This window comes from Bombus terrestris, chromosome 7, assembly GCF_910591885.1.
Source record: "Bombus terrestris chromosome 7, iyBomTerr1.2, whole genome shotgun sequence".
In the NCBI taxonomy this organism is placed as follows: Eukaryota; Metazoa; Arthropoda; class Insecta; order Hymenoptera; family Apidae; genus Bombus; species Bombus terrestris.
Genome location: NC_063275.1, coordinates 18,470,493 through 18,483,728, shown reverse-complemented (window position 1 = coordinate 18,483,728; position 13,236 = coordinate 18,470,493). Strand labels below are relative to the sequence as shown.

At 32.9% G+C, this 13,236-nt stretch overlaps 2 protein-coding genes across 9 annotated transcripts; both read left to right on the top strand.

Moving 5' to 3' along the window:
• The first annotated feature begins 35 nt into the window (after positions 1 to 35).
• Positions 36 to 2,042, top strand: LOC100644805 (uncharacterized protein KIAA1143 homolog). Its single transcript, XM_012310553.3, has 5 exons — positions 36 to 700; positions 1,074 to 1,219; positions 1,301 to 1,423; positions 1,615 to 1,744; positions 1,801 to 2,042. The coding sequence occupies exons 3-5, from the start codon at positions 1,313 to 1,315 to the stop codon at positions 1,968 to 1,970; spliced, it is 411 nt and encodes a 136-aa protein (XP_012165943.2). The 5' UTR covers positions 36 to 700; positions 1,074 to 1,219; positions 1,301 to 1,312; the 3' UTR covers positions 1,971 to 2,042.
• Positions 2,043 to 2,671: 629 nt separating this feature from the next.
• LOC100644135 (MOG interacting and ectopic P-granules protein 1) lies at positions 2,672 to 12,068 on the top strand. 8 transcript variants are annotated; one of them, XM_048407196.1, is made up of 10 exons: positions 2,672 to 2,735; positions 4,265 to 4,392; positions 5,815 to 5,907; positions 6,312 to 8,654; positions 8,754 to 8,842; positions 9,482 to 9,619; positions 10,149 to 10,325; positions 10,910 to 11,032; positions 11,257 to 11,361; positions 11,472 to 12,068. In XM_048407196.1, exons 3-10 carry the CDS (start codon positions 5,838 to 5,840, stop codon positions 11,784 to 11,786), a joined length of 3,360 nt encoding a protein of 1,119 aa, XP_048263153.1. In that variant the 5' UTR covers positions 2,672 to 2,735; positions 4,265 to 4,392; positions 5,815 to 5,837; the 3' UTR covers positions 11,787 to 12,068. The 8 variants fall into 8 exon arrangements, with proteins under 8 accessions (XP_048263153.1, XP_048263152.1, XP_048263151.1 ...); XM_048407195.1 differs by having other exon boundaries at positions 2,728 to 2,805; XM_048407194.1 differs by having other exon boundaries at positions 2,731 to 2,867.
• The last annotated feature ends 1,168 nt before the right edge of the window (positions 12,069 to 13,236 follow it).

Here is a 13,236-nt window from a genome sequence, read left to right as displayed (position 1 = left end):
ATTTGCATTGAAATATATATAAGTAAATATATATGTAAGTATGTGTATGTAACGTCATAGCCTTGCGGCTCCCCATAGCGTATGGGGAGCCATACATTTACGAACTTTTATGTATTGACGCAGCCTTGAGGTTCGCGTAGCACGGTAACTGATAGTTCGAAGCCCATCTTAAACTATAGGTCCTACATGCCCTTCAATGGTACCAAAAATCATTCTTATTTACTCTCCGAGTCGTACCTAAGCCAATTAAAATACTAGTGCTTGATACCGAAAAACAAATCCCTTGGAGCACTAGAGCCCATGTAGGCAAATACCACAATGATACATGTTTAATGTATAACCTAAACTAGTCGCTAATAACCTCGTATTTCTTACGATTTTAAATAAATAACAAACGGTCATGATCGTGTATACACTTTTGTTTTTTTTCTACTCGTCTTTTGTTTCTATTCGAATGTGTGGCGGCCTAGTGACAACTTCAATCACTCATCGTGGAGCAGTGTAGTGGCCACTAAACGTGCCGAGGAATTTTGTCGCAGTGCTATGAAGCCAATAAGTGAACTAATATACATAACATGATGACATTTTACAGAAATTGAGCGATTTGCTGGTCATATAAATAGGTCTGAGCACTCCTTACTGAAAACATTATTGAAACTTTCTATCTTTTGAATTGAATCGAAAAAGACCGAGATGAGAGGTAAGGGAAGGTCTCGTTCTGTGTATACACGATGCTGATATCATGTATACTTTGATAGTTTATTCGTTTTCCGGGTGTTTACAGCTTTCATAATATATTGCACATTTCCCCCAATGGTGGTGTGTCGGAAGAGATTCTTTCCTATATTGCCTTCTTATAGGTACACACGTATATATATATATACATATGTATATACATACTATGAATGTTCAACAGAAACATTATTCATCTCTATCTATTTTGCAAGAACGTGGACTTTGTTAATCTTTCACCTTGATTTTTAATGATTAGACACGACTCAATTTACGGACGGTTTTCCCTAGTAAATATTAAGACCTGTTTATATGATCGTATCGTGGTTTTTATACTCCAGGGATAATAACTAACAATTTAGCTTGAAATTCCCCAAGTTTCTGAACGGCCACACAACAGTACCAACTAATTAAAATTAAGACACTAGTGAATTTTGCTAGATGTATCCAACTTGATTTTATTTCCCGATCTATGTAGAATTCATACGTAATGTATTGCACAGTATTATTTTGTAGCATACAAAAATTAGGTTATATTTTGATGTTTGAAATTTTAAAATATTAATAGGAAGATAGTAAAATGTCAAGGAAGAAACATAATGTGTCGTATATTAAGCCGAATGAACCAAAATTTTTACGTGAATTAAAGGAACAAATCGGATACAAGGAAGGACCTACAATAGACACAAAGGTAAATCGTATTTTTCATTATATACAAATAATTGCTCAACTTCTAGGTTATTAATTAGGACGTAACTATATATTAATAATTATTCATTGCAATTAAGTATATTTGCAATTAAATCATTACATACACCACAATATATACTTATAACTAACATAAACAATTATTTAAATAATTTAAAACATTCTCTTAAACAGAGAGAAGTATTACCGCAAGATTCAGACAATGAAGAAGAACATGAAGAAGAAAAGCCTGTTGTAGTTGTATTAAATTCTGAACACTTGACAGCAGAACAAGCAGAGGCATATAAGAAAAAGAAAGGAGAAGGTATAAAGTGCATAAATTTCATCTATGATAATTACACATGAATTTTTATATTGTAGAGGAAGCTAATACTCCAGCAGATTTATCTAAAAGAATTATATTCAAGAAAAACAAAATAACAGAGGCAGAATCAGATAAAGCAGATAAACCATTGAAAAAGAAGATTAAAAAATCAAAACAAGAGAAAGTTGTATTATCATTTAGTGATAATGATGAAGATTATTCGTAACATTGCTTATGTATGCCAAATGCATTTATAATTAAAATATATAAAATAAAAATGACTGTACAAGATCTTAAAGATATTTAACATATTTTCTAAATATATACACTAGGATCTACAGCATATAATGGTTGATGTAATAACATATTTATATGTTATTGAAGGAACTTTGTATATTTAAGATACTGAAAATATTGATATTTAAAATGTAAATATTGTATATAAAACTCTCACATTTTTTTCCAATAACAATGTTAAAAAAAAGTGGATGTAATTAGCTGTATAAATATAAATTCTTAATAAAAAGATAGTATATTTTTGAAAATAATTCTTTTAATAGTGTAAAAAAGAATGATAATAAAAATTTATTAAATAAAAAAGCTATGTTATTTTATTTAGAATACATATATATATATATATAAATTAAATAATAAACTTTGTATTTATAAGTATAATGTATATAAAAATAATAAAATTACATATTTTAATACTCTTACGTGAATTGTAGGTGTGTCTTCCCAAAGGAACCTATAGAAAAGGGCGGAGGCTTGTTAGTCAACCCTATTACTAATATTACTATACACATTGTTGCAATTGCAGATTGTCCTTATTCTTGGGAGAGGCTCTCATTGGATGTGCACGTGTACCTAGTCACGTGACTATATATAACAAACGCTACTGGTCGTTTCGTCCCTTTAACATCACGCGTACGTCATAAAATTTACGGTCACGTGATTATCGTCGCCATCTTGGCAGTTTTCGACGACGAAGGTAAGAAGGATCCGTGACGTCGAACCCAAATAAACACAAAGTATATGTGAATAATTTTGATATAAAAACGGTGTGTATCAAGTGTCGAAGGAGTCGCGTGTGTAGCCGAATATTTATCAGTGCTTGCGAACGGTCAGTGAATTTAAATAGCACGGCATTTGCGATGTGTGTGTGCTTCGATTATTGGTCCTCTTTGGGGGGATAATCGCGATCGGCTAGCGACCACCACGGCAGCTGTTCGACAGTTAAGCCAGCCCTTATGAAGAAATGGCGGCACCTTCCTAAAAAATTTCAATGAATTAATAAACACGAGTGTTTCCACAATTTTCGAGATCGTAGATGGAAACAAAGAATTATTATTTGTAAAAAAAAAAAGGAAACGCCAAGGGACTTGCGATTGATTTGTTGGATTTTATGATTTGTACAGTTGTGGTACCGAATAACACAATATAACCAGGGCCGTGACAATCCTCTCAATTCCCTTGCGTATTTCCCATAATTTTAACTCCTCTTATCTCTCTTTATTAAACAGATTGTCTCGAAAGATTTTTGACAAGAAATTTCTTTCGAATGTATACACTAATGTTTATGTTTTTTGACTTCTAGTGTAAATACATTACCACACTATTGATGATATTAGAATTCATTTACGATATATCGATTGCTATTAACTACCGACATTCGCGTAACTTAACTAAATTACTTACATTACATATAGTGATATTAGTGATACTTACACGCTAAGAACTGTTTAGTGGAATTTATTATGTACTTCGTTACTATTGTTTTCACGTTGATCGATCGATTCGAAACTGATAGTTAATTATTTATTTCAATTATATCGACGCAGAACGTATTTATCCTTTAAATAATGCGATCTTGCACCATTATTTTGCTTACTTAAGTGCATGATCAGCAAGATATGGAGTAGAAGAATGCTGTATGTGAATTATTGAAATTACAATAGAGAATCATGATTTTGATCCTTTAAATGGACTAAATAAAACATTGCATATTAATGTTTCTATAATTTCAATTATTTAATTGTATATTTCTTTGTTTCAATTTTACACTACATTGGAATAGAAGATAATTCAATCAATGCTCTCATTTTATTTTTAACATATTTTAAACAATTTGCATCTCGTACACAATATACATTTTTTTTACAAAGTAAACGAAAACATCTAATCAATTTTGTTCTTTTATTTTCATTAAAAGATAATGAATATCATTCAATATTAAAAATATATCTTTTTAATATTTTTTGTACAAAGTTTCGTTCAAGACTAATGACATTCATATAGACAGCTATAAAAGAATGATAAATAGCATCCAGGGAAAATATAAATCACGAAATATTCTGTTCCGTTCTGCCACCCTTTCTTTCTAGCTTGATTTCTGCTTAACCCTTGTGGAAAAGAGCCCACGATTCTTACGACGGCCCTGGGCATAACTTTTTAACGTTTCCAACGTCGCGCCTGCCCTCTGGTGCCTAATTTTCAGCGATGAATGTTCACTATTTACAGGTTTTGTGAATAAATCGTGTAGAAGTGTGTATAAAGGACAAATCGTAGCTCCGCCACCGCCACTGAAGATCGCACGTTGTGAGAATGTCGCGGTATCAGAAAATCGTTTAGGACAAGCAAGCGGTCAGGTGCGTATATTTGTGCCTAGTGACAGGAGACGAATGGAGTTTGTACGCGTTCCATTACCTCATAGATCTGCCGGGGATTTGTGGATAAGCGAATTAAGTAGCACGAGACACGTCCCGAAACGAGCATACTGAATGGAATTCCTCGGTGTTTTCGATCACTTGCACACCCGATTCTTATTCACGTTCTCCAATTTCCAAATAATCTTATCGTTACTACTTCCAATGAACGATGCGAATGCTGCATCAAAGAGCATTAGTGTAGGTTAAAGTATGCTTAGCATCTTTTAAGAGAACACTGTAATGCTCTTTCAATAGGATGCACAAGAGACTTTATCATTGTCTCTTTCTACTTCATATATCAAACCACTTATTTCCTACAAAATTTCGTTTGTCATAAGGACAAATGGTAGTAATTTCGATAATTTTAATAAGAACTTTGAATAAAAACGCCATCGATCCGGTGAATCAGATCTATGTATACAGATAATTTGACAAAATGATCCGCGTTTATCTAGTTTCTTCTTCGTCACGTATCATCAATCTATATTAGAATGTTACTTGACGTGTTTAAGTTACATGGATAAATGTGAAACTATTTGATACTTGCAATTTCAAATTCGTTCACGTTTAGTATCGTCGTATGAGATGAATTTGTCATGATTGGATTCGGTAGGTCATAGGGTTGTTCTGTAGGTGGTTGGCGTGTTGTCCGGCATGTATAGTGTAGAGTACTGTAGAGAGTCGGAAGGTTGTGCGCTCGCGCGCTCACCTATGGATGGCGAGTCGGATGGTTCGTGTGTGCGTATCACTGCGTGTATGTTTATATACCTACGACTACATGTCTGTCAGTGTGTACGAAAGGCGAAAGTTCGATGTATAAGTTGTAGGTATAGATGTAGGTTTGGTAGGTTTGTGAAGGTTGAGTGAGGAGAGGTACGGCGGAGGGCTGACTGGCTGGCTGGCTGGCGCTCGGACGCGGTGGCTGGCGAGTGCAGGTGACTGACTGAGAGACGCTAACCATTCAAGCTACTTCGCAGGACTTCGCTTCGTCTCCGATCATTTTTATCCACGAGTCCACTCCCTGGTTCCTCTTTCTCCAAGTGTGCGCGCGTGCCAAGAGTTTCTCACCGACCAACCAGAGACTCATTTCGGGAATTCTGTCGGGTCTGGAGCGTGGGGATATATATCCAACGAACTTTGTTGGTTATGGGAACAAGGAAATAGGAGTACGGAATTCGCAGCGCCATTTTGAAAAATTCGGCCCCGCTAAAAATTCCCTCTCTCTCTTTCTCTCTCTCTCTCTCTCTCTCTCTCTCTCTCTCTCTCTCTCTCCCCGCCCTCGCGTTCTCATATCGTCGATGTAATGAAACGCGTCGTCGTCACTACGAGCCGCTTATCCCTCTGCTCTTATTAATTGTTTAGATCAACTGTACAGTGGTGGCCCCATGGAAGGCACGCTGGAAGAACCCCCTATTAAGGACTCATCTCAGACCAGTCCTGATAAGGTTCTCAAAGGTATGCTCTATTCCTCTTTCAAACTGTTAGAGCAACCCTTTTTTATGCGACCGATATATTCATTTTTCTGTTTTGCTTCGCTATTTTCTTCCGCTATCGTTGAAAAGTGACGCCAGTATTGAGTTTTTCATTTTTCTGGTATATGGATGGATATTATTTTATTGTATTTTATAACATTTTATTGGATTTGCATGTTGTTAAGAAGGTGTAGTTTGCTCAAGTTTTGTAGAAATGATTCACATTTTCTAATATCTCTGCTATGTTCTCTGATTATTGTAATGTAATTGTAATTATTAGTGAAGTACTAATAGTCTGCTTCATCTATCATGTTATACTTAATATAATGTATATTTAATATTAAAAAAGAATTAATACTTTTATAAAAATAATGTTATATTTTGCAGATGTGATTCCAAATGGGGTTAATGGAAATTATAATGACAAGGAAGAATTCATTGATGCTGACACTAATATATCCAAACTTGTGTCAAAAGAAATTAGTGTAGTAAGGGAGGAGAGAGAGGCAAATGGAAAAGAAGATGATGAGGATAAACACAGAATGGATGTTGAAATGGAAGAAAGGGGTCTAGAACCTGAAAATAGTGAACAGAATGGGATAGCGCAAAACAGAAGTAAAGGGAGTGAAATGTCAGAGTCAGAAAATGACTCTAAAATGTCTAAATCTCCAGAGGGTGCCAGTGACATAAACAATTTTAGTGAAGTGTCCAAGACTGAAGATAAGTGTAGAAACACATCTTGTGAGGCTATGGAAGTTGATGAACAGAGTAATAACTCGGATGTTGAATGTCTTGACGAAAACATAACAGAAATACACTCTGATAACGATGATGTGTTCACTACAAAAGCTTCTGCCCTTAAAGATAATAATTTATCAGGCAGTAGTGATATCCAACTTAATGACAGTAGTGAAATTGCTGATAGTAGTATGGATACATCTGATGTCAAAATTTGTGAAGAAAACGGTAGTTGCGATAGTCCTGATATTGAAGAAATAACTGATAGTGCAAAGAATGGTCATAATACTTCACCAGAACGTATTAATAAAGACCCAAAACAAAGAAAACAAAGAAAGCAAGTAGATCTTAGTAGTATTACACCAAGAAGAAGTTCTCGAAATATAAAGAGGACAAGTTACATAGAAAAAGAAATAGAAGAAGAGGAAGTAGACGATGATGGCTCAGATATTGAGGAAATTAAGCCAGAAGATCCTCTGGCTGGTATTGATAGTAAAGATAAAGAGAATTCTAAACTAAAGTCACCAGTCAAAAATAGTAAGACTACTATTGTAGTCAATGATACGAAACGGTTAGTAGAAATAGCCGCTGGTAGCAAATCTGTAAAAGGAGGAAAGAAAGAACCTACCTTAGTTATCATAGATACAAATTCTATACTTTCTGGACGTGGTGGCGTTCCTGTAAGTAGCAGTAAACCTCATCACACTGTTTCTAGTACTAGTTCATTTTCAGTAGTTCCAGTGGGAATGACTACACAAACTATGTATCCTAATATGAGGACGACTATTACACCAGTGCCCATGACGTCAAAAACTGCACAGCTAAGTCCTAAAACCACTAGTATGACAACGGTAACACCTACGGTTACACCTCCAATATTACCTACTTTAAGCGATGACATGTTTGTGGTAGAAGCACCATCTTTTATAGTACCATATGTATATGAAAAACCACCTCTGAAACCTTTAAAGGAGTTCGTCACAAAATTGGAAAAATGCTTAGAGGAACAAGAAAAAGAAGAGATAAGCAAAAGAAGCATAGAAGAAAATAAGGGAGAGGAATGTGATGAGGATTCACTGGATATAATTCAAAAAAATAAAGATAAAAGTGATGAAAGTGAAAATGAAGGAACTTGTAGTAAGAGTAAAAAGGATGAAGACAGAGGTGATAATTCACTAGATATAACTGAATCTGGATTTAGTAATATAAGTGATAAACAGGATATACGACAAGAGGATAGGAATAAAGTACTGACATATTTTGATTTACCACTGGGGAAATTTTTCATGCAAATTGGAGTGAATCTTGTTCAGGAATATGTGCAAACTGATCTTTTACGGACTCAAAAACGTAAACAGGGAAAAAATAGCACATCGGCTGAAACTCAACTAGCTATAAATTCACTCATTAAAAATCTAGAATTTAGTAAAGAAAATAATGAACCATTCCATTTAGAACAGAAAAAATGTGAATTCTGTAATTTTAAAACAGAATCAACTTTAGTCATGCAACATCATTTAGAAACTCCACATATGCGCAATTATGTCTACAAGTGTAACTTTTGTCCGACTGAAATGCGTAGTCCTCACGACATATTATACCATATGGAAGCAGAACATAATACTCGCGGGAGGTTGGAGCGGGGTCCAGCTTTTCATCAATGTCCTAATTGTCCGTTCGAAGACAACCAGAAAGGCAAACTAAATCGACATATACTTGCTTGTACTAAGAAATTCAGATCAGAAAAGAATTTAGAACCAGGTGCTGACTGGGAACCTCCAGCAAAAATTCCACGATTCAATCGAACAAGACCTGTTGGACCGACTAATCCCAGTGCACTTGCGATGGCAATGAGCGGCAAAGGACCTCAACCACTTTTACCAAAATTACTTCCTGCTCCAATCACTGGTCGTGGAAGAGGACGACCGCCTATGCAACCAAGATATTCAGATTTGAAAACGTTACGACCGGGTGGTACGACAATGCGTCAAGGTAACTTTTTATCATTTTACATTAATATTAACATATTACATTGAATTATACTCGACCTGTGCAAATTCGATTATGTATAATATATTGCTGATGTTTTAGATAATGTTGCAGGAATGATGTATCGTCCAACATCGTCTGGCTTATTGGTCCCTACTTCATATCGATTTGGTAGTAATCAAATATTTCAGGTAAAAATGTTTTCATTTTTTTAAATTCTTTTTTATTAATAATAGAACATATTTCAGTATTTTTTTGGTAGAAAAAGGATGCACAGTATTTTGTAAATATTGAAGGATTATGTTGTATATTAAACGTATTCTAATCTCATAACTTTTATAAGATTTAATAGTAATAAGGGGAATGATAATTATTTAAAGTCATGTCCCTGAAGGCAATGTCCATAAAGCAATGTAATTTCAGTTACAACGTATAAGCACACATATGATATGCACAGTATATATTTATGCCTTTATATTTCTTTGAATCTTTTTGTAATAATTATCACCACTATTAATACACACAGTATCTAATAAAATTTGCAAAAGCTGTCTTACAATATTTTATGTATCAAATTTAAAGAATGATTAATATAGTAAATTATCATAATGGGAAGAAAAGAAAGGATTATATTTGTTTTATTTATTTACATTTAAGTATTTTATTTTCTATCTATTTATCTATTAGTAGTGGAGTATGTTGATTTCCTTCTGTGAATTTTCCTCAACTAATTTTGTTTTACTAATATCTATAAAAAAAACTACAGGTTCACAAATTCAAGTATATAAGAGTTTAAGAATTAGTAAAAAAATATATGGGTGGTGACACAGGTGGTGGGTGGCTCTGGGACTGTCATGTCGGCTGTCTCGGGAGTGAGTAGCAGTAGCGGCGGCAGTTCCGGTCAACCCACACCCATTGCACTTGTACCCAACGTAATCGACTCTCTCTCTAGATTGTCCTCATCACAGGTAAATAATTGTTGGAACCTATCAGGAAGGTTATATTGATTTTGTAAAATTTGTGGTCGCATGGATAATGTGTTCTGCAGGTGCAAAACGGCTTTTATAACCGACTTCTTGAGATTTACTTAATCGAAGCTGTACACAATTGCTTATAAGAGTTAACAATATGTGTAAAGTTATGGCTAAACATATCATTAGTGTGCAGTGCAACTAGTTTCGTAATTATTGATTTCATCAATGTATTTTTACCCTTATAATATTTTGCATTATGAAAATATTTAATTTTGTATTGATATAATCTTACATTGTTTATAAATTTCGAAGGAATTCATTGACAATTTTTATTACCTTTACTATTACCTTTGTAAAAAAGGTCAATAATAACTAGTATATATTTAAGTTATATTTAAGATATAAAGATTTTTTTAAATAAGATACAATTTGGTACTGTAACATAATTGGATTAAAAATTTACCGATTCTGAAAGTACACATTTTTAATATTTAAAATAATTAGTGTATTTTATATTTTTCAGAATACAACAGCAAGTCCCAAAAATCCTACTGCAAAATTGCTAAGTCAACCAAGTATATCTATAACTCCATTACCACGTACAACATCTCAAACCTCCATTCCTGGTTCTGGAACTTCATCAAAGTCTGGAGAAAAAACTACATTTGTCATATGTGAAATTTGCGATGGTTATATTAAGGTGAGTTATGTATTAAGATGATGGGAAAAATACTGTCGGATTTTCTATTGTAAAATGTTTCATTAATTTTTAATTACCTATTTGCAAATAAAGATGCACTTCTGTCTTTACTATCAGTTGCAACAGAGAAATTCACAAGCAAAGATTAAGACAAAGTGCACTTATCATCTCATTGTATCTTTCATGGGTTTTAAAAAGTTAACAATGCGACTGTTGTGATTGAAAATTTGTGCAAAGCTTTCAAATATGAGGAACATATAGGATAAAGATGATATAAGAAGCTTCAAACTGGTGATTTCAACTTTGAGAGAGAATCAAGTGGAATATTTTTCTTTGAAAATTCAATAACTTTTTTGAAGAAGTGTAAAAAAGATGGAAGATAGCCATAGGAAATCATGAAAGTGCCTTATCAGAAAATTCGACATTACTTCCCGCTCAACTTAATATCTTATATTCAAATGGTTTTAACGATATAAAATGTTGTAAAATTAAATAATACTCTAAGTATTATACATTATATATTATAAGTATCATACTTTGTACATGTGTCTTGTCTCTTATATAAAATTGTTTCTATCTTTCAGGATTTAGAACAACTACGTAATCATATGCAATGGATTCACAAAGTAAAAATACATCCAAAGATGATTTATAGTAGACCTCCATTGAATTGCCAAAAATGTCAATTTCGGTTTTTCACAGATCAGGTACATAAATATATACTTTTCCTCTTTTATAAATTTTATTACTGCATTTAAATATAAAATAATACAACAAACAACATGTGATATATATAGAGCACATTTTATGATTTAAAAATGAATATTTTTCCAATTTTTTAATTTTTTTTATTGAATTATTGACTGTGCCTTATTCAATCTTTTATATGTAAAAATAAAATTATAATAGTATTGCGTAAATATTATTACAGGGTCTGGAAAGACATTTACTTGGGTCTCATGGTTTGGTTACATCTAGTATGCAAGAAGCTGCAAATAGAGGTAAAGATGCAGGTCGCTGTCCCGCTTGCGGCAGGGTGAGTTATATATTTTATGTTGCTCAACATTCGAAATTATATACATGTGAGATTGGGAGATATAAATTTAAGCAGCATATTACTTGAGGGTTGTGGATCTTAATTTTTAGGTATATCAATGGAAATTACTAAATCATGTTGCGCGAGATCATGGAATGACATTAAAACCAGCGCATCTATCTTATAAATGTACAGTTTGCACTTCCACGTTTGGAATGTATAAGCAGTTTGAAAATCACGTATATTCGGCACATAGTGGCGTAGCTAAAAGAGTAATGGATAAGAAGAATACACCTTCATCTCCATCGTCCAGATCCAATGACTCCCTTCTGAAACCACTGAAGATTAATGATGAAATTACGATTATTCCACAACCAGCAAAACCTACAACCAGGTCGGGTACATCTCAAGGCAGAGGAAAATAGCAATGATCAGCAGAGTGATACATGTGTCTTGTCTTAACGAATTTCATCTAATTTTGTGGTACTCCATACCAGTCATTGTAGTATACAATGATTGACGTACCGTGTACATGTGTATGCATATTATGCTTAAGACGCAATTACAACACATAAACATACAACTTTCAGCAAAAAAACTAGTTGATTGCGTAATAATATTCCATCAGTGATTATACCGATATATTTATTTAAGAATTTTTATTGTTGTTATCAGACATAGATAAAATAGACTGTAAAAATATTAAAGGGTGGCCTTCAGTCTAATTCCTTGGTTAATCCTAGAGCTGCATATTCCTGACCTACACGCCTATAAAAACCTATAAATACGAAGTATATTTACATTTTATGCGACACTCACATGTCATATTGCGAATCACTCTTGGATAGTAAATTCACTAATAATATAAATTCTTTTTCTAAGGACAAATATATTTGAATTAATTCTATTTTGTTATTAATCCTAATACGATTACGTAAGGCAATGAACGATAAACTGTCCTTACTCCATATATTCGATGTGTCTACGCGTCATGTTGCGAAGAAATTTCTGAACGATATACCAAATAAAAAATTGTATTAATTAACGGGAGTGACCTAAAACTCGCGATATTTTTTGGTAAATAATAAGTATTATTTACCAAAAAGATGGGTAAATAAAGGGGAATAAATTTTCTCCATTTTTTCCATCACATATATATTTTTGTCTTCTTTTCAAATTTGGAATCATACTTTTAAGCGATGAATGTGGGATATATAATTCTCTGTTTAATTTGTAACGTTTCATAAAGTTGTGTGTATGAAGTAAGTTATAAAATCAAAACATTTTTTGAAGTTGTAAATTGTATCTATTGCTATAAGTTTAAATTTTTCGTGGCAGACGTCATAATAAAATATTAAGTTTTATTTTTGCGCTCTTATATAAACAAAAATGTACATTAATATAGAATATAATATAAACGACTATATCAATAAAATAGGATGGCACACATATGTGTATACATTTTTTCTGTTGGAACGATAAATTTATTATGGAACACCGAATTTGTTAGTACGAACAACGTGACATCTAAACATATATATTTATATATGTATATATATAATATCAAGAAAAGTATTATATATATAAATATGTAAAATCATATATATATATATATATATACACTTATTCTAGCATAGTGATAGCGTGGTATAAGAAGGGACAGTTAATTATCTTCTTGTAAGCACTATGGATTTACATAATAGACTTATATGAATATGTAGATAGTCGAAAGAAGTAACAATTAATTTAATAATTTTGATCTTTTCTTAATAAGTTTTGTACGTTATTGTAGGAAATAATTTTAGAAAAAAGAGATTGCATTCGATAAAGGACATAACATAGTGCATTTTTACACTGTATGGTTATATTATTTAA

Bases quoted from the DNA above. Each gene is read 5' to 3' on its own strand.
- LOC100644135 (XM_048407196.1), top strand. From the start codon at position 5,838: ATGGAAGGCACGCTGGAAGAACCCCCTATTAAGGACTCATCTCAGACC. The intron at 5,908-6,311 runs GTATGCTCTATT...TATATTTTGCAG, and splicing joins TCCTGATAAGGTTCTCAAAG to ATGTGATTCCAAATGGGGTT. The intron at 8,655-8,753 runs GTAACTTTTTAT...CTGATGTTTTAG, and splicing joins TGGTACGACAATGCGTCAAG to ATAATGTTGCAGGAATGATG.
- LOC100644805 (XM_012310553.3), top strand. From the start codon at position 1,313: ATGTCAAGGAAGAAACATAATGTGTCGTATATTAAGCCGAATGAACCA. The intron at 1,424-1,614 runs GTAAATCGTATT...TCTCTTAAACAG, and splicing joins GACCTACAATAGACACAAAG to AGAGAAGTATTACCGCAAGA. The intron at 1,745-1,800 runs GTATAAAGTGCA...TTTATATTGTAG, and splicing joins TAAGAAAAAGAAAGGAGAAG to AGGAAGCTAATACTCCAGCA.